Source organism: Prionailurus bengalensis, chromosome B2, assembly GCF_016509475.1.
Source record: "Prionailurus bengalensis isolate Pbe53 chromosome B2, Fcat_Pben_1.1_paternal_pri, whole genome shotgun sequence".
Lineage (NCBI taxonomy): Eukaryota > Metazoa > Chordata > Mammalia > Carnivora > Felidae > Prionailurus > Prionailurus bengalensis.
Window position 1 is genome coordinate 144,095,412 of NC_057349.1, and position 21,537 is coordinate 144,116,948.

At 50.1% G+C, this 21,537-nt stretch overlaps 1 protein-coding gene across 1 annotated transcript in view; it reads left to right on the plus strand.

Moving 5' to 3' along the window:
* The first annotated feature begins 3,525 nt into the window (after positions 1-3,525).
* Positions 3,526-21,537, plus strand: part of IGF2R (insulin like growth factor 2 receptor) — a 105,402-nt gene continuing 87,390 nt past the window's right edge. Inside the window, exon 1 of the mRNA XM_043592694.1 lies at positions 3,526-3,917. Within this exon, the coding sequence (XP_043448629.1) occupies positions 3,763-3,917 (155 nt within the window). The 5' untranslated portion in view covers positions 3,526-3,762. The remainder of the gene's footprint in view (positions 3,918-21,537) is intronic.

Genomic DNA, 21,537 nt, shown 5'->3' on the forward strand with positions numbered 1-21,537 from the left:
AGAGACAGAGTATGAACGGGGGAGGGGCAGAGAGAGAGGGAGACACAGAATCGGAAACAGGCTCCAGGCTCTGAGCCATCAGCCCAGAGCCCGACGCGGGGCTCGAACTCGCGGACCGCGAGATCGTGACCTGGCTGAAGTCGGACGCTTAACCGACTGCGCCACCCAGGCGCCCCAAGGACTCTATTTTTAAATAAGGTCACATTCTGGAGTAATGGGGCTTAGGACTTCAACATATTTTTTCAGGGGACATAATTCAACTCATAACATGGGGTCTTGAGCTAACACCTTGGAGTTTCCATTTCCTCAAAGGTTTGCTGCTTAAACGAAATACAGGAGAATTATGCTCTATCCATTTGACTTTAGAGTTTCTAATATAAAATTTACGTTCAAGCTTTGCCAATTATCCTCAAGTGTCCCTTATGCTTTCCTTTTTTGGGGTCCAGTCTCCAATTAAGGGTCATGTATTGCATTTTGTTGTCTTGCCTCTTTATTCTCCTTTAATTCAGCACAGTGGTTCTCAAACCTTCATGTGTATGAGAATCTCCTGGAGAGGAATTATATGGGGGCCCATCAGCAAAGATTTTGAGTCAGTAGGTCAGAGTGGGGCCCGTGAATTGGCATTTCTAACAAGCGGGAAGGTGATGTCCAAACTGCTGGTCCAAGGACCACACTTTTGTGAACCATTGATGTAGAATGGATATTGGAAAACTTTTCCATAGGGGGCCAGTTGGTAGAATAGGCTTTGTGGGCTCTGTTGCAACTGCTCGATGCTATTGTAGGCAAGAGCAGCCATAAACAGTATATAAACAAATGGGTATGGCTATATTCCAATAAAACTTTGTTTACGGAAGAGATCTCTGGACAGATTTGGCCCTCGGCTGTCATTCATAATCCTGATCTGGAATAGTAGTATGACTTTTTTGGAGGGGGTTGTCTTTCAGAGCTTTGACATTTTTTAATTGTCTAGTTCAGTTTTCTTACAGAATGTTCCACAATCTGGAGTCAATTGTTGCATTTTGATTAGATTTAAATTAAACATCTTAAGGGGCGCCTGGGTGGCTCAGTCGGTTAAGGGTCCAATTCTTGGTTTCGGCTCAGGTCATGATGTTGCGGTTTTGTGAGTTTGAGCCCTGTGTCAGGCTCTGTGCTGGCAGCACGGAGCCTGCTTGGGATTCTCTCTCTCTGCCCCTCCCCTACTCGCACTGTCTCTCTCTCTCTCAAAATAAATAAACAAACTTAAAACAAATTAAACACCTTGATAAGAATATCAAATAAGTGATATTGTTTACTATCAGGGAAAATTATGGAAGACCTTGAAATGGACCAAAAATAATATTGAGCAACTTCAGTGGAAGGCTAGGCATCATCTAAAGCACGCTGCTGGACTTATCTGATTCTATAAGGGGTTTTGTGCCTTTCATTGTCATTGAGCTATTTCACAACTTGGAAGATTGTAGAATACCGATGGTAATATCTATGATTCTTGTCTTTAGAAATGCACACTGTGTCCATTGAATGTGCAACTGGTTTTTGCCTTATGGACATTGAACAATCCTCCACCCATTGGGCAACTTAACTTCAGCATTTCTTTTTTTAATATTTTTTTTTCAACATTTATTTATTTTTGGGACAGAGAGAGACAGAGCATGAACGGGGGAGGGGCAGAGAGAGAGGGAGACACAGAATCTGAAACAGGCTCCAGGCTCCGAGCCATCAGCCCAGAGCCCGACGCGGGGCTCGAACCCGCGGACCGCGAGATCGTGACCTGGCTGAAGCCGGCCGCTTAACCGACTGCGCCACCCAGGCGCCCCTTCAGCATTTCTGACAGCCTATCTATGCGTTGGACTCTCTTTGGATTCTCCTTTGAGCCAGTTGTAACACGCTATGAGTTCTCATGTTAATTAATGATTTAAATAATATCTTTGACACATGTTCATTTTATATCTGCATCTGAGTGATAATTATACTGTCTTTTAAATATCACCCTTTAGCAGTATTTTTCATCGCATCACTTTAGGACACAGAAAATGTTAGTTTCTCCAAATGTTGGTGACACTCATTTCAATCACTCGATTAAGGTGGTTCTATCAGATCTTTCCACTGTAAAGATAAGCTTTCCTTTTATTAGGGAAATACACTTTGAGGGTGATATTTTGAGACAAAGTGAATATTCCAGTTGTAATAATTTTTCACCTGATGGTTTTAGTATCCCCTGAAGATCTTTGCCTATATTGATTATAACACTGGAGTTGCAAAATATGAGCCCTTTCTAGATGCCCACAGTTGGATATCTGAGCTCTCCCAGATATCCACTGGAGCGTTGAGCCACTGCGACACTTTCCTTTCTTGGGTTATGTTACTCTTCCAATAGTATGGTGACTAAATCACAGATTCTGGCACCCTCTGACCTGGCTCAAACCCAGGCCTTCTCTTACTAGCTGCATGACTGGCAGTTATTTAATCTCTCTGCCTCAGTCTCCTCATCTGTAAAATGGGTGCAATAAAAGTACCTTAGAAATAGGATTTCGTTGGGATTAATGAGCTAAGTCAAAACACCAAAATGCTACTTCACACACAGTTACCCGCTTAATAAATGTTAGCTGTTATCGGGTCATGATTATTTGTATGTGTTTGAATCCCAGCGTTGCCACTTACCCAAAAGTGTTTTTGGATAAGTTACTTAACATCTTTATGCGTCTATTCCTCATGTACAACAAGGTGCCAATGTCACAATTTCCAGATTCATGCTTAAGTGCTAGCTAGCAGTGTTTGGCATGGAGTAAGCATTAAAGGAAAGACGAACGTCACCACTGTGGTTAGTCTGTAGCTTTTATTTTAAAGCTTTAAGAGAAGGTCAGTTTTTTTAAGTTCAAATCTTCAGATTTCTTATTTTCACTGTGCACAGCTCAGAGCCATTCACAGTATGGGTTCAACAGATTACTTGAATAGAGGAATTAATAAAGTCTTGTTAAGTGGCACTCGCTTCAGTTACACTTTTGCGTCCTTCATATTCTTCGGGCCCATATTTGTGCTGCCTTCCTTAATGTAGGAAGCCCATGCTGGGGCAAAACATTGCCGGGGAAGGTCGTGTAACTCGCTCTGCCGGACAAACGCTGGAACCCCACGCAGGGTTCCGCGATCTGGCTCCGCAGAGCGGAAAAGTGCGTTTCCACTCAAGGATCCGAAGCAACGCTGCCGAGCTATGGCATTTACGGCTGGGCACGAAAAGTCTGAGCCCTCTTACTTTCCCCTCCCCGGCCGTCGGTGGAGGTTGGGGTGCGGTAACTCCAAGTTGGGGAGCCCGCACAACGCGACCCAGAGTGTGCGCAGGGAGTGAAGCGAGGCCCGGGTCACCGGCCCCCGCCGCCACCGGGACGCAGGCCCAAGCCACGCACCTGCGCCCCGCGCCCCGCCGCGCCGCTTCCTGCCCCGCGCGTGCCGCGCTCACGTGACCGGGCCTGGGCGGAGCCGGGGCGGGCGGGGATCACCTGAACAAGGGAGTCATGTGAGCGGGGCGGGGGAGGGGGCGGTGCCGGGCGCGGTCACGTGACGCGGTTCCGGGGCCGCCGCCGCCGCCGCCGAGCCCAGCCGAGCCGAGCCGTGCGCCCCTCGGGCTCCCGCTCCGCTCCCGCTCGTCTCGCGCGTCTCTCCGTCTCCACCTCAGTCTCCGCCCTGGCGGCGCGACCATGTCCCGGGCGCGGCCCCCGGCAGCCGCGCGCCGCTAGCCCCGCGCTCGCCGCGCAGCCAGGGCCGGGCGCGATGGGGGCCGCCGCCGGCCGGAGCGCCCACCTGGGGCCCGCGCCCGCCGGCTGCCCGCTGCTCTCCCTGCTCCTGCTGCAGCTGCTGCTGCTGCTGCTCGTCTTGGCCCCGGGAGCCGCGCGGGCCCAGGGCGCCGAGTTCCCCGAGCTGTGCAGGTGGGTGGCCCGCCCGGGCGCAGGCTTCGCTCGAGGTGCCCGGGGCGCGCAGCGGGGCTGGTGTGTGTGTGGGGGGGGGGGGGGGGAGGGCTGGGGCGCTCTGCGGACGGGCTGGGCTCCCCGAGTCTCCTTTAGCCCGGGTTTGGGTTCCCTCGTCCCCGAGGGAAAGTTGCCCGCATAGTGGCGAAGGATGAGAGACCGAGGGGTCGCGCGGGCGGGGGGCGCGGGGTACTCGCCGTCCTGGCACTGGCCCAGGGTGGGGGGGGGGGGCCGCTGTCTCGCCACTTGTGGCTGTCACTAAGTCCGGGCGGCTTTGTGTGCGAGCAGCCGGCCGCCCCGACTCAACCGGGTGACACGCTGCGGGCGCCCTCCGCCCAGCGCCTGCCCTCTCACAGCGGTGCGCCTGCGAAAGTTGGAGGACGCAGGAACTACAGCTTTGCTTTGTTCCCGCTGCACGTTTTTCTCAAAGTTCCACCAGCGGGACTTTGGAGAGGCCCCTTAGTGTGGAAGGACACCCACACGAATGGCCTTACTGGGGTGGGAGGGGTTGGTTTCATTTGCTGATTGATTTCCTGCTTGTAGGTTTTCCATGTTCTCTTTAAAGTAGCTTTTCTGCAGAAGGTGACTTTTTTTTTTTTTTTTGATCGAGGGAATGGAGGGTGGTCATCCTGTATTGGCTTTCAAGACTTTACCCTTCACTTCTCCGAGCCTAACTTCCTGTCTAGTTGCTCACATGATGTCATTGTCTCTAGGGTGGATTATTCTAGTGGAGTCTTTTGCTCTGGGAATCATGATTGTATAATCACTAGACCCGTCGAGGGCTGTTAGTGCCCTGTGCTGGTTAGGACAGGAGTCCTGGGGGTGGGGAGCTGCCCGTTAGGAGGATTTTCTGACCAACCTTTTCTGAGCTGTTTAGGATGACAGAAAATCCAACTTTTATTGATTTTTTAAACTTTGGTAAAAAGGGAGCAGGATGAAGAGCTCAGAAAGACCAGCAAACAGTCAAAGAGCTCCCACTGGCACTAGGAGGTTCCTTCTCAGAATGAGTTGAACCTGCTTTGAACTGAACTTTGAGTTTGTGGTGTGGTTTATGGGATTCTGGTTTTTCCCCTGTGTCAGAGACGGTCTCATTCGTACCTCTGAGGTTAGAGCTTGTTCTAAGGAGAGTGAGGCTGAGCTCACAACAGGAATTCTGTGCAAGGGCCATGTTCTTTATTTCTCTTCCCTTTTTTTTGTGGGGTGGGGGGACAGTCGGATGGAGGGTTCACTGCACATTCATTTTTAGGCAGGCTGCCTCCTCACATACATATTACACCGTAATGAGCATGGTGCATGGTACACACAAAAGGGGGGCAGCTTCTTCAAGGTCAGGCTGCAGCTTGCGTTTAAAGAAGGTTTTGGAATAATGGCTGCTGTGAGCAGCCCTCTCCATAGGAAATTAACTCAGCTGGGCTAGTGGTATTGAAGTCTTGGACTTGTTAGCAAATTGGAATTTATCTTGTAAGAGCTGAGGTTAAAGTTGGCTTCAAGCGCAGACCCATACATAGTGGCTGAGGCAAGGGGCCCTTAGTTTCGCATTACGTTAGTCCTCACAGCCTCATCTGCGAGTGGAACATGGCCTCTGGGTCCAGTAGGCAATGGCCTTTGTATCTTTAACTTAGCAAATGCTAGAGAGTGCTCTTGGGTGATGTGTGCTGTTAGTGTGATAAATGTGTCCTCTGCAGTCTCAGAATGCCTTTAAAGTTGGCGTGTTTACTTTTTCTGCCAGAGTTCTGTAGGACAGCAAATCTCCCAGTTAATTCAGGGGTGTGCTTGCACACATTTCTTTTCCCTGTTACCGCTCTGTGGTTTTGCGTTGAGACTTCTCCAGAGCCCTGCATAATCTCAGCTTTAAACTCCATATTCTGCCAAATGAAAATGTTCCTATTTGTTCCTGTTTTAAATGAATATCTTGGCTTAAATGCTTGTTACAACTTTTGGGTGTGTGTGTGTGTGTGTGTGTGTGTGTGTAAAATCTGTGTATTTTTATGAGATAACACTGGCTAAAAGTTCCTTGACTCTAGCGTATATTTGAAGAGTACGAATGGGAGCTGATAATTTGTTTTTAATGTCTTTATTTTTGAGAGGGAGAGTGCTAGCAGGGGAGGGGCAGAGAGAGGACAGAGGATCTGAAGCGGGCTCTGTGCTGGCAGCAGAGAGCCCAACGCGGGGCTCCAATCCACAAGCTTTGAGATCATGACCTGAGCTGAAGTCGGACGCTTAACCGACTGAGCCACCCGGGTGCCCCAGAGCTGATGATTTTTTTAATCCAGTATGAAAAGTTCTGCTAAGTATCACCAAAGCAGAGTGTGTTCAACTGCCTTTTTATTCCACCTCTGGGTGTCCATTGGCTGAAATGTGAATAACCCACCCAGATCTCCAGTAGGGAGTATGAAAACTAGACCGCTCCAAGTATTACTCTTTGCGTAGCTTGGTCAAGTGATAGCAGACCCTAGGTAGACGTCCCCAGTAGACTCAAGGATTACATTCCAAGTATTTGTAAATTGCTTGTTCGCAACACAGAACACAGTTTTCCATTGGAAATTGTCTTGTTCGCGGTGGCTTGGTGCCTAGGGCAGTCCCCAGACACCCGCCATCCACGCCACAGGTGGGGAGTGCCCAGACACTGTACAGCTTTAACTAGAGCCCTGCAGTAAATTCTCATCATCTCGAAATAATAGAGTCGGATCCTGGGAAGCAACTTCTGTGAAGCCCAGCTCTCTAGAACCAGAGAAGGCACTTTTCATCTGCAGTCCCTTAGAACCAACACGAGGGAGGTCGAGTCTGCTTCAGGGCTGCCTGCAGGTCACCTGGTGAGGCCCCCAGGGTGAGGGCAGAGCTTGGGGCCAGCCGCGGCCCTGCTCTCTCCTGGGGTAAGGCGGTGGCAGGGGTCCCGTCCCTGGTGCAGTTAGTTACCGGGAGGGATGCCGGCAACACAGAGAGCTATTTCAGCAGGGTCTTTAACTGCATCTGTGCACCTGGGGGACAGAACTGGTCTCTGTGAGTTGTGCACTGGAAAACAGGGACGAAAAAGGCGATGTTCCCGAAGTGTGTCTGGCTCTACGCAGTGCTCAATGTGCTTCTCGTTAGAGCAAGTCAGTCGTGTGTTTTCTAAGACTCGAGAGCATTGCCGTGCCGGGTGAGTCCTGTGCTGTGGAAGAAGTTGGTGATTTTTAGTCACTCAGCTGTTTTTTTGGGAGGCAGTGTGCTAGCAGAAAGAAGGCATTTCCCGAGGCCGGTGTGAGTGGCTGTGGGTCTGGCCATGTACAGAGGTCCTGAGGAAGGAGGAGTGTTAATGCCGGTGAGGAATGTTTGGAGGTCAGTAGGGCTGGAACAGTGAGAACAAGGGGGGGTAGGGCAGAAGCCAGGCCTCGCAGAGTCGCCAGAAGTCACCCAAAGTGACCAAAATGCTCTCTGCTCGTCAGTAGCTTTACTCATCGCTGTGGGATTTACACTTGGTAAAATGCCGTCTTGCATCGTAGGTAGTAGGTGAGTTTCCTGTTTGTTTAGGTGTTAACATCCTTAGTAAGTGAGGTCTTAATAGTTTGTACTAGTTATAAAATAATGCATTGGGCTGCATGATTTAAGTAAAATACTTTATAATTTATTCAGAACAAGTTTCCTCCCAGTTGTTTGGGTACAAACGCTGGAAAGTTTTTATTATATCAAGAACAAGAGAATAACGAGGCCAGCCGGGAGTTGGGGTTGGTTTGGTTGCTGTCTCTAAGGAGATTTTTTTTTTTTTCCCTGCGATTTTTCTGAAGGAACAATGCTTATATGCTTAATTTGGGCCACATGTTAAACCTGGACCGCATGCATTTGTGTGTGTACATTTCTTGCAACAATAAGTGTGGGGAGAAGCCCAAGATGGTTAAATTATGGGTGCATTAGACCTCATGCATTGATTCTTAGAGCAGCGTCCTGACAGATTCCCAGGAAATGAATTCCTGATTGGATTTCCCACCTTTTATCAGTGTTTCATAGAAAGAGTTTTAAAAGATGGGGCTGAGAAAAATGATTCAGATGTTCTCATCTGTATTTTGATCTTGGCATGTAAAACTGTATTGAGCTGGGCAGATGATTCAGTAGGGTATCAGAACTGGGACTTTGCGGCAGAAAGTACCTCATTACTTTGCTGGTTACTTCTTTTTTTGTTTTCTTCCTTTTTGTTGTCCTAGCCACAGAGGTCTGTCTCTTGGTAATGCCCCCACTGGCCAGTGATGGTGTATGCGAAGGTGGAATACCTGTGGCCCCTTTGTGCCTTCCTCATAGCTGACTCATGACCAGTGAGGGACAGAGGCCTGGACTTATGCTGATTGTGTCTCCTCATGTTTGATCCTTGCAAGGTGACGCAGGATTCAGTTATTTTCCAGTAATTTCTTAAGCAGAGGGAAAATTAGGAGGAGCCAGAGCCGGAATGGAGACATCACAAATGGAGCGGCGCATCGGAATCCTAGAAGTTTGTGCTGGCCGCGACTGCTCTCCCTAGGGAGGCAGCAACCATGCACACCCTTCTCTCCTTATTCTTGTTAATTTTAAATAGTGTAATCTTAGTTTTGATTTTTCTCTTTGGTTTAGGAAAAATCTAGGTGTTAACCAGTTTTTGGCTAGTATGAATACAGCTGTTGAGTATTTGCAAACGAGTCCTTGTGGACTTGTGCATTCATTTTTCTCTTGAGTAGATACACAGGCGTGGAATTGTTCAACGTATGGTGTTTCACTCTGAGAGCTGTCAAGCTGTATTCAGAAGTGAGTGTCCATTTTGCATTCCCACAAGCCACGCGTGAGAGTTCCAGTTCAGTGTCCTGGTCAACACTTGATCTTACCAGTTTTAGTTTTAGTCATTCTAGTGGGTTTGCAGTGTATCTCAGTGTGGTTTTAATTTCCGTGTCCCCGATTCATGGTGTCGGATATCTTTCCTCGTATTTATTGGAATGTCTAATGATGTTGAACATCTTCCTTGTGTTTATTGACCATTTGGACGGTCTTCAGCAATGTCTCTTTATTAAAACCAGTCTTTTGTCACCACCCTCCCCCCTGACAAAGTTTTGTGTGTGTGGGTGGGTGGGGGGGCAGTGGTCATCTTAATGAGTTTTAAGAGCTCTTTATGTATTCTGAGTACAAGTCCTTAGGTATGTGTACTGTGTACTATGAATATTTTTTCCAGTCTTTGGCTTACCTTTTCATTTTCTTAATGTACACTTTGTCAACAGATATTTTTTCATTTTGATGAACTTCAATTTATCTTTTTTGTTTGCTAATTTATTTTTATTTTTTAATTCTATTTTTTATTTTTTTAAATTTACACCCAAATTAGTTAGCATATAGTGCGACAATGATTTCAGGAGTAGATTCCTTAGTGCCTCTTACCCATTTAGCCCATCCCGCCTCTCACAACGCCTCCCGTAACCCTCAGTTTGTTCTCCATATTTATGAGTCTCTTCTGTTCTGTTCCCCTCCCTGTTTTTATATTATTTTTGTTTCCCTTCCCTTATGTTCATCTGTTTTGTCTCTTAAAGTCCTCATATGAGTGAAGTCATATGATATTTGTCTTTCTCTAATTGACTAATTTCACTTAGCATAATACCCTCCAGTTCCATCCATGTAGTTGCAAATGACAAGATTTCATTCTTTTTGATCGCTGAGTAATACTCCATTGTGTGTGTGTGTGTGTGTGTGTGTGTGTGTGTGTGTGTGTATGTATATATATACCACATCTTCTTTATCCATTCATCCATCGATGGACCTTTGGGCTCTTTCCGTACTTTGGCTGTTGTTGATAGTGCTGCTATAAGCATGGGGGTGCATGTGCCCCTTTGAAACAGCACCCCTGTATCCCTTGGATAAATGCCTAGTAGTGCAGTTGCTGGGTGGTAGGATAGTTCTATTTTTAGTTTTTTGAGGCACCTCCAGACTCGTTTCCAGAGCGGCTGCACCAGCTTGCATTCCCATTATCTTTTTTTTTTTTTTTTTAATGGTTTGTGTTTTTTGTTTTTTTTTTGCAGCTTAAGAAATCTTTACTTGCCCTAAAGTTTCGCAGCCTTAACTGTATTGATGTTTAGGCTGGGTAATTCTCTGTCATGGGGGTTCTTGTACATTATAGGATGTTACATAGCATCCCTGACCTCTACTCGCTAGATGCCAGGAGGGACCCCTCTCCCTCCCCCGCCCTCCCAGTTATGACAGACAACATATCTTCAGACATTTTAAATGGCTGCTGGTGGCCAAAATTACTTCCAGTTGAGAACCATTGGTCTACTCAAAGGTCAAACAGATTTTCTCTTATGGTTGTCTGGAAGTTTTATAGTTTTAACTTCTATGTTTAGCCCTAGGATCAGTTTTTTTTGGGGGGGGGTTAATTTTTATGTATGATGTGAGGAGAAGGTGAACGTTTATTTCTTCCATGAATACATCTAGTTCTGTTTGCTAGTATTTTATATAGGATGCTTATAGCTGTGTTTTAGTGAGATTGGACTGTAATTTTCTTTGCCATGCTGTTCTTGGCTGAGTTTAGCATCGAGAGCATGTTTGCTTTGTGGAAAGAGCTAGGAAGCTTTTAGTATTTTATATGTTGTGGAGCAGTTTTGTGTAAGATGGGCATGTTCTCTTACTTAAATTTTGGTAGAACTCACCAGTAAAGCTCTCTGGGTCTGGTGTCTTTGAGGAGGTAGAGTACAGTGGGGGAGGAGTTTTGATTATGGTTTCAGTTTTATCCTCTTTATTTAGCTAGTTAGATTTGCAACTTTTTCTTGAGCCAGTTGACCGAAACTCCATATTTTCTAGGAAGTTGTCATGTTAATTTCACATTCGTATATAAAAACGTAGCATGCTACCTCCTAGTTTTGACAATAACCCTTTGTATTTCTAGGTAAGTTAAAAAATATTCTGATTTTATTTAAAAAAATTTTTTTTTTCCAACATTTATTTATTTTGGGGACAGAGAGACAGAGCATGAACGGGGGAGGGGCAGAGAGAGAGGGAGACACAGAATCGGAAACAGGCTCCAGGCTCTGAGCCATCAGCCCAGAGCCTGACGCGGGGCTCGAACTCACGGACCGCGAGATCGTGACCTGGCTGAAGTCGGACGCTTAACCGACTGCGCCACCCAGGCGCCCCTATTCTGATTTTAATTGTGCACTTTTTTCTTCATACTTACTAAAGATTTGTTTACCCTTTTCAGTCTTTAAAAGAACTACTGTTTTACATTCACCGTCTCTCTCACCATTTATTTTCAATTTTATTAATTTCTGCTCTCTATTGGTAATTTCATTGAAAAGCTTAGATCTTTTATTTTAAATCATTTTACGTAACATGAGATGAATTTAAAGCTATATGTTTCTTTGTTCTGAGGACTGTACCACTCAGAGGTTTGTTACATAGTTTTTTTTTATCCTTAAATTTTAAATATTTTCTTTCAGGACGCAAAAGTTTAACTATTTCAACTTCCGGGACCCACTAATTTTTTAGAATCTTTTTTCCCCTAGGTAAATGGCTCCCTCCCCCTTCCCGCCCTGCCTCCCCCTTCCCCTCCCTGTCCCCCCCTCCCTTCCCCACTGTGGCCAGTAAACGTGGTGGAATTTAGTGACATTTCCCCTGTGGCCTAGCACCTAGTCAAGTTGGGAGTGTTCTGTGTGTTTGGAACAACTCTTCTCCCTTTGGGTCAAAGTGTCTTTTATTGTGCTGTTCAGCTTTTCTTTATTGTAACTTACTCTTTGTCTTGCTCCACTGGTCTTTTATACTTTGTATCTGGCTACTGCGATGAACAGAGTTCCAGAAGAATGTCTTGCTACCTGTCTCCCAGTTTAGCCAATCTGTTGCTCATAGGTTCTTCAACTTTTTAATTTTTTAATTCTTCGTTTTCACAAGGTCTCCAGTTGATATGTATCCAGAGCTGCCTGTGACCCCACCTGTCTTCACGGCCGTGCAGCTTTCATCATTTCTGGGAAGATGGGTTGGAAAGTTGTGCTCTCCTTGCTCTGTCACTTCTCCTTCCTTGGGCCCTGGGTCTTCTGCTGGAGTTTGCCCTCTCGTTTTCATGGCGGTGCCCTTCTGATGACTGGTGATTCTTGACTGTGGTCTTTGCAGTACGTCTCCTTTGGGACATTTGTTGCTTGTCCTAGTGCAGCTGTGCAGGGTAGGGCTGGCAGCAGTTGTTGGATCTTGGCTCTGAGTGGTTTGGGGGGAGCTTGGGGGATGGGCAGGGCGGGCCTCTGGCTGCTGTATCTCCCTGTCTGCTCTTCAAATCTCGGGAATTTCTGCCTTCCCAGGTATCCCCCCCCCCCCCCCCCCCCTTAGCCTGCCAGGAGATAGCTGATAAACCCTGTGTTCACTGCATTTGGCCAAGTGCAGTGTGTTCTCCTAGGAGCTGGATTACGGAGTTGGCTGTGGCAGATCTCTTTTCTCTGGATCTCAGTTTCCTTTGCAAGAGAGGGCCGTTCGTTCTGGAAGTGGCCATCCTGGTTTGGAAATTGGACTCCTCTCTTTACTAGTTATAAGGTCTCAGGCCAGTCACTGATCCTTACAGACCTTGATTTCCTTTTGTGCCAAATCAGGGTGCTGGACGAGTTTTCGGGGCTGGTTTGAGAATTAGAGAATTTCAGTGCCTGCCCCCTCCTCAGTGTTCAGAAACGGTGGCGGCGGTGATTACGTTTTGTCTGTTTAACGTTGCATTGTCTCCGTGATGTTTTTAGCCTCTTACTCTGCACCCCCCCCTCACCCCCCCACCCGCCCCGGGTTCTCCGTTAGTGCCGTGGGGTTTCTGCCTCAACCAGAGAGCGTCTCTTCTGTAGCCGATTTCCACAGTGGCGCTCCACTGAAGAGTCCTTTTGAGAAAGAAATGTTTCCATCCTTTGAAGAAGTTGAAAAATCATCAGACTGTGTGATTCTCGGGGTCCATTTTGCATCCAGAATTCTGTGGTTGTGAAGTATGCATCCTTCAGGATTCCTTCAGTTGTGAGTTGGGGAAAAGCCCAACTCAGATTCCCTCGGACAAGGAGAAGCTTGATGATAGGAGGTGTGGGCTTTGGGCCGATGCAGATGCCATATGGCCTGCGGGCCCGGGTCCTCCCCTGCCGTTTCCTTGGCTGGTCTGCCTTCCCTGGGGGTGGCCGCAGCCCTGCAGAACCGGCCTCCCCGGCCATCTCCTGGAGGGGTGAGAGGCCCAGCTGACTCCCGCCCGCCCGGGGGGTGGGGGGGGTTGGGGGGGTGTCAGCGGTCCGGAGCGGCTGGTCCTCACCCCTCCCCCGGCTCCCCCTGCAGGGGGAGTGGGCCCTGGGTCCCAGGCTGTGTGCTGTAGGTGGGGGCGGGGAGCCAGACGGCGGGCCGGGGTGGGGGAGGTGAGAGCACTTCCTGAAGTCCACTGTGCTGTACAGCTGGAAAAACGGCTGCTGCTGGCTGGGTCCTTGAGGTGCCCCGAGCCGTGTGTCATCTGCCTATTTTCGTCCTTGTGTTAGTGGGTGCGGGGGGCCACGGTGGCGGAAATGCCAGTCGCTCTCCTTCCTGCGAGCACAGAACCTACCCTTCAGATCAGCCAGAAATCTTTGGTGGGATTTTCCTGTTCACTTTTGTGTGCTTTTAGATCCCCTGGGGCAGCTGTGCCCTCGAGTAGACAGAGGGAGGGAGGGCGGCCTGCTTGGGCGGAGGGAGCAGATTCTTCTGAGTATTTCGGCTCACGGCGAGCGAGGGGACCTGTGGAAATTAGGCTGTGACCGTATCAACCTTAGTTTTGGTGCAGGGTATGGACGGAGAGATTACGAAATGTGGGAGGGGTGACAAGTGGCCTTTGAGATGTGGTTGCCGGTGGGCGGCCTGGGAGGAAGGTTGAGGAGGTGTCTTTTCAATCGGAGCCTTCGTGCTTGGGTGCCGTAAATACTCTCCGCACGCACGTGTGTGTGTGTGTGTGTGTGTGGTGCTAACCTGTGCGCGTGGAGAGCCCACTGAGGCGTAGACGGGCCCGGCGGATTTGGACCGGGTGTGAATTTCATTTGTTGGCGTCAGACGTCAGCTTCGCTCTGAAACCAGCTCCGCCTTGTACACCGATGCCTTGTCCTGGAAACAGTCTGCCCCCAAGACTTCCTGCTCTTCGCCCCCTGTCTGAAAACAGAAAACCAAACCACCAGAATGGAAGTCCTGAAGAAGTGAGTTCCTACGAGTGACAAGGGTGCGTCTCCACTGAGTCACCCTCGTGGTTCCTCCGACCCTCCTCCACCTGCCGCCTGCCCTGCCGCAGATGTTTACTCACCGCAGGCACAGTGGGAAGCCAGTGTGGCTTCTCTTTTCTGTCTTCTAGAGTTGGCCCTTTGGTTGACACTGGGGGAGGGATGAGCCACGGGTGGGGCCGTTTCCAAGAGGCTGTGCAAGCGGAGAGCACGGAGGAAGTGCCTTGAGCGGGGGACCCCGTGTCAGGTGCTCTGGAGGGGAGCACGGCTGACGTGGCTAGGGCGTGGCAGAGGGGCCGTTGGGGCCAGAGCAGCATGAGTGCCGGAGGGAGCAGGAGAGGACTGGAAGGAAGAAGTAGCTGGGGACCGGGTCCCATAGGCCCTTGTAGCGAGGGACGGGGTTGGGGGGGGCGGGCTGGGAGGATTTTGAGCCCGGGAGTGACGTAGGGGGTGGCCAAAAGGGGGAAGCTGGGATTTTTGATAGACCAGGTTAGAAGTTATAGCAGGTCGGATGGGGGTTGTAGCAAAGGGTGTAGTGAGAAGTGGTGGGAGTTGGATATTTTGAAGGTGGGGCTGATGATGGCTTCGGGATGCGAGGAGAGAGAGAGAGAGGTTCGGTCTGTGCAGTTGGAAGTTGTGTTGCGGTGGAGTTGTGGAGTTGTGTTGCGGGGAAGACGGGGTGTTCGGCTTGGCCGTGTCGCTGTGGGGATGCCCCCTGGCATCCAGGGTGGAGCTCAAGTGGACCCCCGAGCTGTGCCTTCGGGGTGAGGGCAGTCCCTCGGGCTGGGGCTGTCTGTTTGGGGGCCACTGCGTATCAGGAGCACTGTATCGGGAGCACTGGAGCGAGTACTTAGGCAGTGGTGGAGGCGGAGTCTGAGGTACAGATGCTGGGGGACCTGCCGGGGAGGCTGACGAAGAGATGCCAGGGGCCTGGGACGGGAACCAAGAGAGCGCGATGTCCCGGAAGGCCAGGGAAGACCGGGCTGGACGAAGGAAGTGGTCAGGCGTGTCAGGTGGGAGCACCGACTACCACAAAGGCGGAAAAGTGACCGTTGGCTTTGGCAGCACAGAGAGAGGTCTTTGGTGGTGACGATGGAGGTGTTGGTGAAAGCCCGATTGGCTTTGAGGGAATGTGAGAGCACAGGACACGGGGACAGTAGGTCTGGAGTTTGCTGTAAAGGGATCAGAGCGGTGGCTGGTGGCTGCTCTGGCTTGTGGGATCAAGGGAGAGTGTCGTAAAAAGTGGGGTGTAGCGGTGCCTGGGTGGCTCCGTCGGTCGAGTGTCTGACTTCTGCTCAGGTCATGATGTCACGGTGTGTGGGTTTGAGCCCCGCATCGGGCTCCCTGCTGTCAGCTCAGAGCCTGGAGCCTGCTTCGGATTCTGTGTCTCTCTTTCTCTCTCTCTGCCCCTCCCTGACTCATGCTCTGTCTCTCTCTGTCTCTCAAAAATAAATAAACATAAAAAATTTTTTTAAAAAAGTGGGGTGTAGCACGGTAGGTTTGTACGCTGAAGGGAGTGGTCCAGCATGGAGAGGAAGGTTGGTGACCCAGGGTGAAGGGAGAGAAGGAAGGAGAAGACAGAGGAAGCAAAACTCGGGGTGCTGTCCCCAAGTAGGGGACGAGTCTGGTGGCCAGGGTGCCGTGAAGCATGGGCCTTAGTGAGGTGAGGGAAGGCACAATGTGTGAGGACCATGCAGGTAAGCCATCAAGGTAGACTTGATGGAGACATGGGAGTTTCTATCTTAACTTCTACAGCGAACTAAGAAGCACGATCTCTGCCGAGGGTAGCAGTTAAGCAAACAGCGGCCTTTTCTCTTCAGGTCACATTCACGTTGGTGACGCTTTTACTGTGGCCCTGTGGCGGAGGTGGCCTGTGCTCCGAGGCTGGACAGGCCTCTTTGGAGGGCTGGCTCAGCCACTTCCTGAGCTGGTGACAGGAGGCAAGGTCATGGACCTCAAAGGGCCATCGTGCTGTGTCTGCAGGGGGCACAGCACGGACAGGGGGCCTGTACGGATTGGGTGAAGTTGGGTGATGGTGTTTGCAGACCGGTCAGCAGAAGTGTGGGCCACAGACTTGCCCTTGTTCTTCTAAGAGCTCGTAAGGCCGAGATGAGCTAGCGTTGACCTACTTAAGTGATCTCACGGAGGCGATGCCCACCCCGGCACTGACTGAGCGCCCTGTGTGTGTGTGGTTCCTTTTCCCGGTCGGGTGTTAGGTCCTGCTGAGCTGTGTGTGTCAGTCTGACGTTGGAGCCTGGCATCTTCAAAGCAGCGCCTTTTCTCCCGTGTGAACCTCGCCGGCCTAGTGAAGAATGCCCGACAGTGGCCTCACTGCCGTCCCGCAGCTGAGTTGACTGCCCGGCACCCAGGAGGGCAGATCGCCCCTGTGGTTGGGGCTCGGAAGAATGGCACGGGGTCTGGGAGGGTTTTCTGGGACACCGGTGACAGCTTACCAGGGGGCGGGACATTTGGGTTTGAATTCTATGCCGTGCGCTGGTGGGTTGACTTTAAAAGCAGTCAAATTCAGATATCTGTATAATGAGGGAGGTTTAGCCCATAATCCAAGCCTCCTTTATGCATAGGAGCAACAAAGTATTCGAGCATCCAGGTGATTACTCTGATTTTTAAAGAAGTCCTCACAGAGCAGGGTTGAGGGTTGAAATACAGGCCCGCATCCTGCTACCATATGGAGTGGACCTGAGCAAAAAGGCCACAGGCGCAGCAGAGGAAAGACCGGCCGTCCTTTCTGGTAGCTTCGTGTTGCGAAGGGGCCCCTGCCAGTTTATTGAGAATCCCACACCTTGCACTGCCCTGGAACCTCCTTAGGAAGACTGTGTCCCGTCCTGTCCTTTGCCCCTGCTGCTCTGCCAGAGTTTCAGATGCATCAGTCTTCTCTTCTGGTGGCAGCTGGTGGCTCCATGGCCTTAACGTGAGTAGGCCCATAGTGGCTGTCCTGTCCTGAGAGATCCTGGGAGGCAGCAGAGGGGTGTGTGTGTGTGTGTGTGTGTGTGTGCGCGCGCGCGCGCCTTAAGGCCCCCACCCCCACCCCCCAGTCTCTGTCTTCAGCTCTGCCAGCTCTGTGGAGATGGCCCAAGACCAGGGCCTGCCCCTCTCACTTCCTGGCCAGTGTTACGTGACATTCCTTTAGGAGGGCTCCAAGCCAAAGTACCTTTTTTTGTAAACTCCATTTTTAAAGCTGCCCGAAGCCTTCTATTGACCAGATGAAAGCCTTAAATCTTAGTCTCTCAAAAGTTGTACGTTCCTAGTCATGATTTTCCTCACGGTGACTTTGTGTGGCAGCTGAGTTTTGCAGATGAGGAAGTTGGGGCTTCAGAGATCAAGCATGTCCCACACAGCTGGGCAGGGTGGGGCGGGAGTCGGAGCCAGGTCTGTGGGCTCTCTCCACTCGCCCTGGCACCTTTCCAAGTGCAGCTCACCTCCCTCCCTATTTCACATGACCTCTGTTAGTCACTCGTGGCGCTGTTTTAAAGCTCTGCCCCCCCCCCCCCCCCAGCCCATCCCGTGGCGCCTTAGGCTCTGGTGCCGTCTCAGGGCCTTGCTTCCAGCCGGGTGCCTCTCTAGCCAGCTGGCTTCTCGCTCCCAGACCCTGCGGAACTACCTGGGAAAACCAAAAGCTGACGTCTGGCACTTTCTTGCCTTTTTTTTTTTTTTTTTTTTGGTGCAGGCCTCATATCTTTATCCACAGCTTTGTGGGTTTGTTAGAATAGGAAGTGAAGTACTTCCTATATAAGCTTTTGCCATGCTGTGTCAAACTCATGTGTCCCCTGGCCTTCAGACCGGGGTGCAGATTTATCGTGCCAAATCAGATTCTTCTCCCTTGGTGTCAGCCGCAGAGAGCTGTCGACAACAGTGGTTACAGCAAGCTCTTGTCCTTCTCCTGCAAATGTCCATTTTGGAAACCCTGCCTCCTTCCGCGCCCTCCTTTTTCCCTGCATCCTCCCCGCCCCCTTCTTAAATTTAGGAGACCGTTCCAGATTTTTGAAGGTTAGCGAGCTGGATATACGAGCTGAGAAACTATCTGGTAATGATAAGGGGCAGAAGTGAGCCAAACGATTTCCGGAATATTCTGCAAGAGGACTTGGATGCAGGCCAAAAGTAGGAAAATCTTTTTTTGATGTTCAGGTTGGAAAGACTTTCCCCCTCGTCCCCCAGATTTTAGATCTGCTGCTCACTCTAGATTCAGAGAAACATTCCTCAAGCCAGTTATTGTGTGCTGTGAATTTAGAACGTATATTACTGAGCTTTGTTGTTCTTTTTTAAAAAAGAAACCAAATTATAGATTTGCACATGCTTATTAATTTTATTACTGATTCCATCATACCTGTATACTGCTTTTTATACCAATAATTAATTGTAGACCAGTAATAAAAAGTTTAATGGCTACATGACCATTACCATAACCCTGACTCATCGAGCGTGAGGGAACGAAGGTATATTTCAGGAGTGTGGCTGTGTGGCACTACGTGTGAAGAGTTGGTGAGGGTTCATGGACCTGTTTTGTGTTGGAGGGAAGGAACTCAGTTTCCTGAGATTTTTTGTTTTCTTTAAGACATTGGGCATAGCCTACATTTTATTTATTTAATAAATTTTTTTTTTTAATGTTTGTTTATTTTTGAAAGAGAGGGAGACAGAGTGTGAACAGGGGAGGGGCAGAGAGAGAGGAAGACACAGAATCCGAAACAGGCTCCAGGCTCCGAGCTGTCAGCACAGAGCCCGACGCGGGGCTCGAACTCACGGACCGTGAGAGATTATGACCTGAGCCGAATTCGGACGGTTTACCGACTGAGCCACCCAGGCGCCACATATCCTACATTTCGTAACTGAATTTTATGTACTTGATTTTAAAATGTTAGTTGTTTTAAAAAACGTAAGGACCCCAAATTCCGTTTTGCAAGATACCACGGTTTTGCAGGTATTCAGTGATGACAGATGTGAAAACTTACTTGTCCCAGTAAGATGCCAAGTTCAAATAGTTTAAGCCTACTGTCCAGGTGTACCTCTGTGGCTTTTCCTTTTGAATTTTCTTTCTTCTGGACAGACCTCAGTCAGTGGAGATGGTTCTGCGTTTCTTCATGAAGCTTTCTGAGCTCCAGGCGATTGTGTTTGGCCAGCTGGATTTGCTTCTTCGTCGCTGCCCCTAGATTGGTTTATTCTTGACCAGGACGGGCCCTGCGTGTGGCATTTGCTGGAGTGTTATTGGGAAAGTGGAAATGCCTTCCTGCTTCTGGCTTGGTTGACAGTATGCTACTTGTGTGCCTCCTTCTCACTGGTAATCTGCCAACACCTTTCAGGATATTATGAAATTCAAACCAAATGAGATTAAAATGGAGCCTCTGTCCACCGAACAGACACGTGGCCTGACTGTGGTCGTCCAGGACACTTTCAGCAGGGGCGGTGGGATTGCAGTCAGGGGCAGCAGTTTTGAGCTTTCTTTAAGGGAAGGGCTTGGCCTGTGTGCTCGGTTTTTATGGTGAAATTGTCCATGTTCGCGGCACATTTCAGGAGCAGGATCCACTTTAAAATCAGAGCTGTCCAAAGTCATTTGCCTTGTGTGTGACTTCTGCCCCCTCCGCCATTCCCTGCTGGATATGAAGGAGTGATTGTAGGATATTGCCGAGTTCCTGGTGACACCTTGAGACTCTTGGTTGGGGTTTCAAAGGGCAGCTCTCCGCTGAGCCAAGTACATGTTTTAAAGGAGAGTGAGTGTGAGATGCGTCTCCTTCTCAGTGGCGTCCTCACCCAGCTTGGATACGCAGGGGGGCGAGGGCAGCTGTGGGTAGGGGGCTCAGGGATCGATGCCCTTTCCTCAGGAACCACCGGGTGAGTGAGGAAAGAGGTTTCAGAAGGCGCCTTTGGGGTTCGGCGGTTCAGACTGTGCAGAAGAGCAGCGGAAGCGGACGGGGGTCGAGAGCAGAAGTGCAAACCCTGGGGGGAGCTCGAGTTCGGCAAGCGCACGGTCTGTGGGCCACCGTGGCTGGGGCAGCCTGGGTCTTCCACGGGCTCACTGTGGCTTCGCTCAGTCTTGGAGCCCACGCAGTATGGACGGAATGTGTCGTTTCGGAGGCATTTATTGCGACAGGACTTCAACTAAAGTTTTGTGGAATATTTTGTCAGTTTCAGTGTTGTAATTGAAACTATTTTCTGCGAAGTTAAAAACGCTTTTGAAAATTGAAACGAAATGAAGCAGTTCGCTGGAGTGGTTAAGCACTTGCCCTCGGAGCTCAGGTAGACCAGGCACATTTCATGGCTCTGTGGCTCTGGGCGGGGGACTTGGTCCTCTGAGCCTTGGGATCTTTGGCTCCCAGGCCAGGGTGCTCGGGACCGTGGGAGGACGGTGGCTTTGCTGGGAGAGGCGTGCAGAGCCACCGCCCTGGTCCCCCATGGCTTTGTTCCCGGCGGCCCTGGGCCTGCTCATCATCGTTCTGGGAGGGGAGGCTGTGACCACCATGAGGAGCCATGCGGCTGGGGACACCTACCAAGAGCCAGCGTTGCATGGTGGGCACTGCCAGTCATGCTGGCGTCACAGCTGTGGATCGAGAGGACTTACTGTGCCTACGTGCGTATCTAGAGTCGTCAGGTTTGCATGGAAATGAATTTGGATTTTTGGAGAGTGGGAGGGGGACGTCGGCTGACTACGTTTCACGCTCTGGAAAGTGAGGTAGAACGGCAAGGGTCTTGCTTGCTTTTGCTAACTTTTCAAAGCCAAGGTTCTCGCACAGAAGACGTGTCCAGAAGAGCAGTTCTCACTGGGAATCGGCTGCGTCCTCTCCTCTGAGGATGTTGGCCGAGTGTCGCAAGGCTGGGACAGCGGGCAGGGCTGCTGGTGCTGTTTCCCATTGACCAACTGCTTCCTTGGGCCTTTGTGGTTCTCCCTTGTTACACCTCCTTGTGCCCCGTCCTTTCCCTCGGGGTGGGGGTGGGGGTGGGGGTGGTGGATAGGGTAGAAGCCACAGTGACCTGGAAGACTTGATGCAGATTGGGGTGTTAGAGATTCAAGGAGACGCCCACAGGCTTTCAGACCTGTCTCGTTGCGGGAGATGTTTGTATAGCAGACGTATTCAAGATGTGCGCGCAAGTGTATGTGTGTGTGTAGACTGCATTTCCGCTCAGCTTGCAAATATTTTCTTCCAGACGCTTGGTAGTGTAGATTAGAAACATGCCGTGGCCATTCCGTCATTTTTAAGTGGCGTGGCCAAGGAGTCTTCGAACCTGGGTGTTTCAGGTTGGGTTTGTGAGTGTCACTGAAGGTGCCAGCCTGGAGGGGCTGCCCTGTGGTAGGTGGCTCTGGCAACCCCCAGAAAGAAGCCAGCGCCCAAGAACTTTCATAGGGTCCTCATTGCCCCTCACTCCCACAGCCACTTACCATTTTGATAAATCTTGACAGAGCAAATAGGAAATGCAAA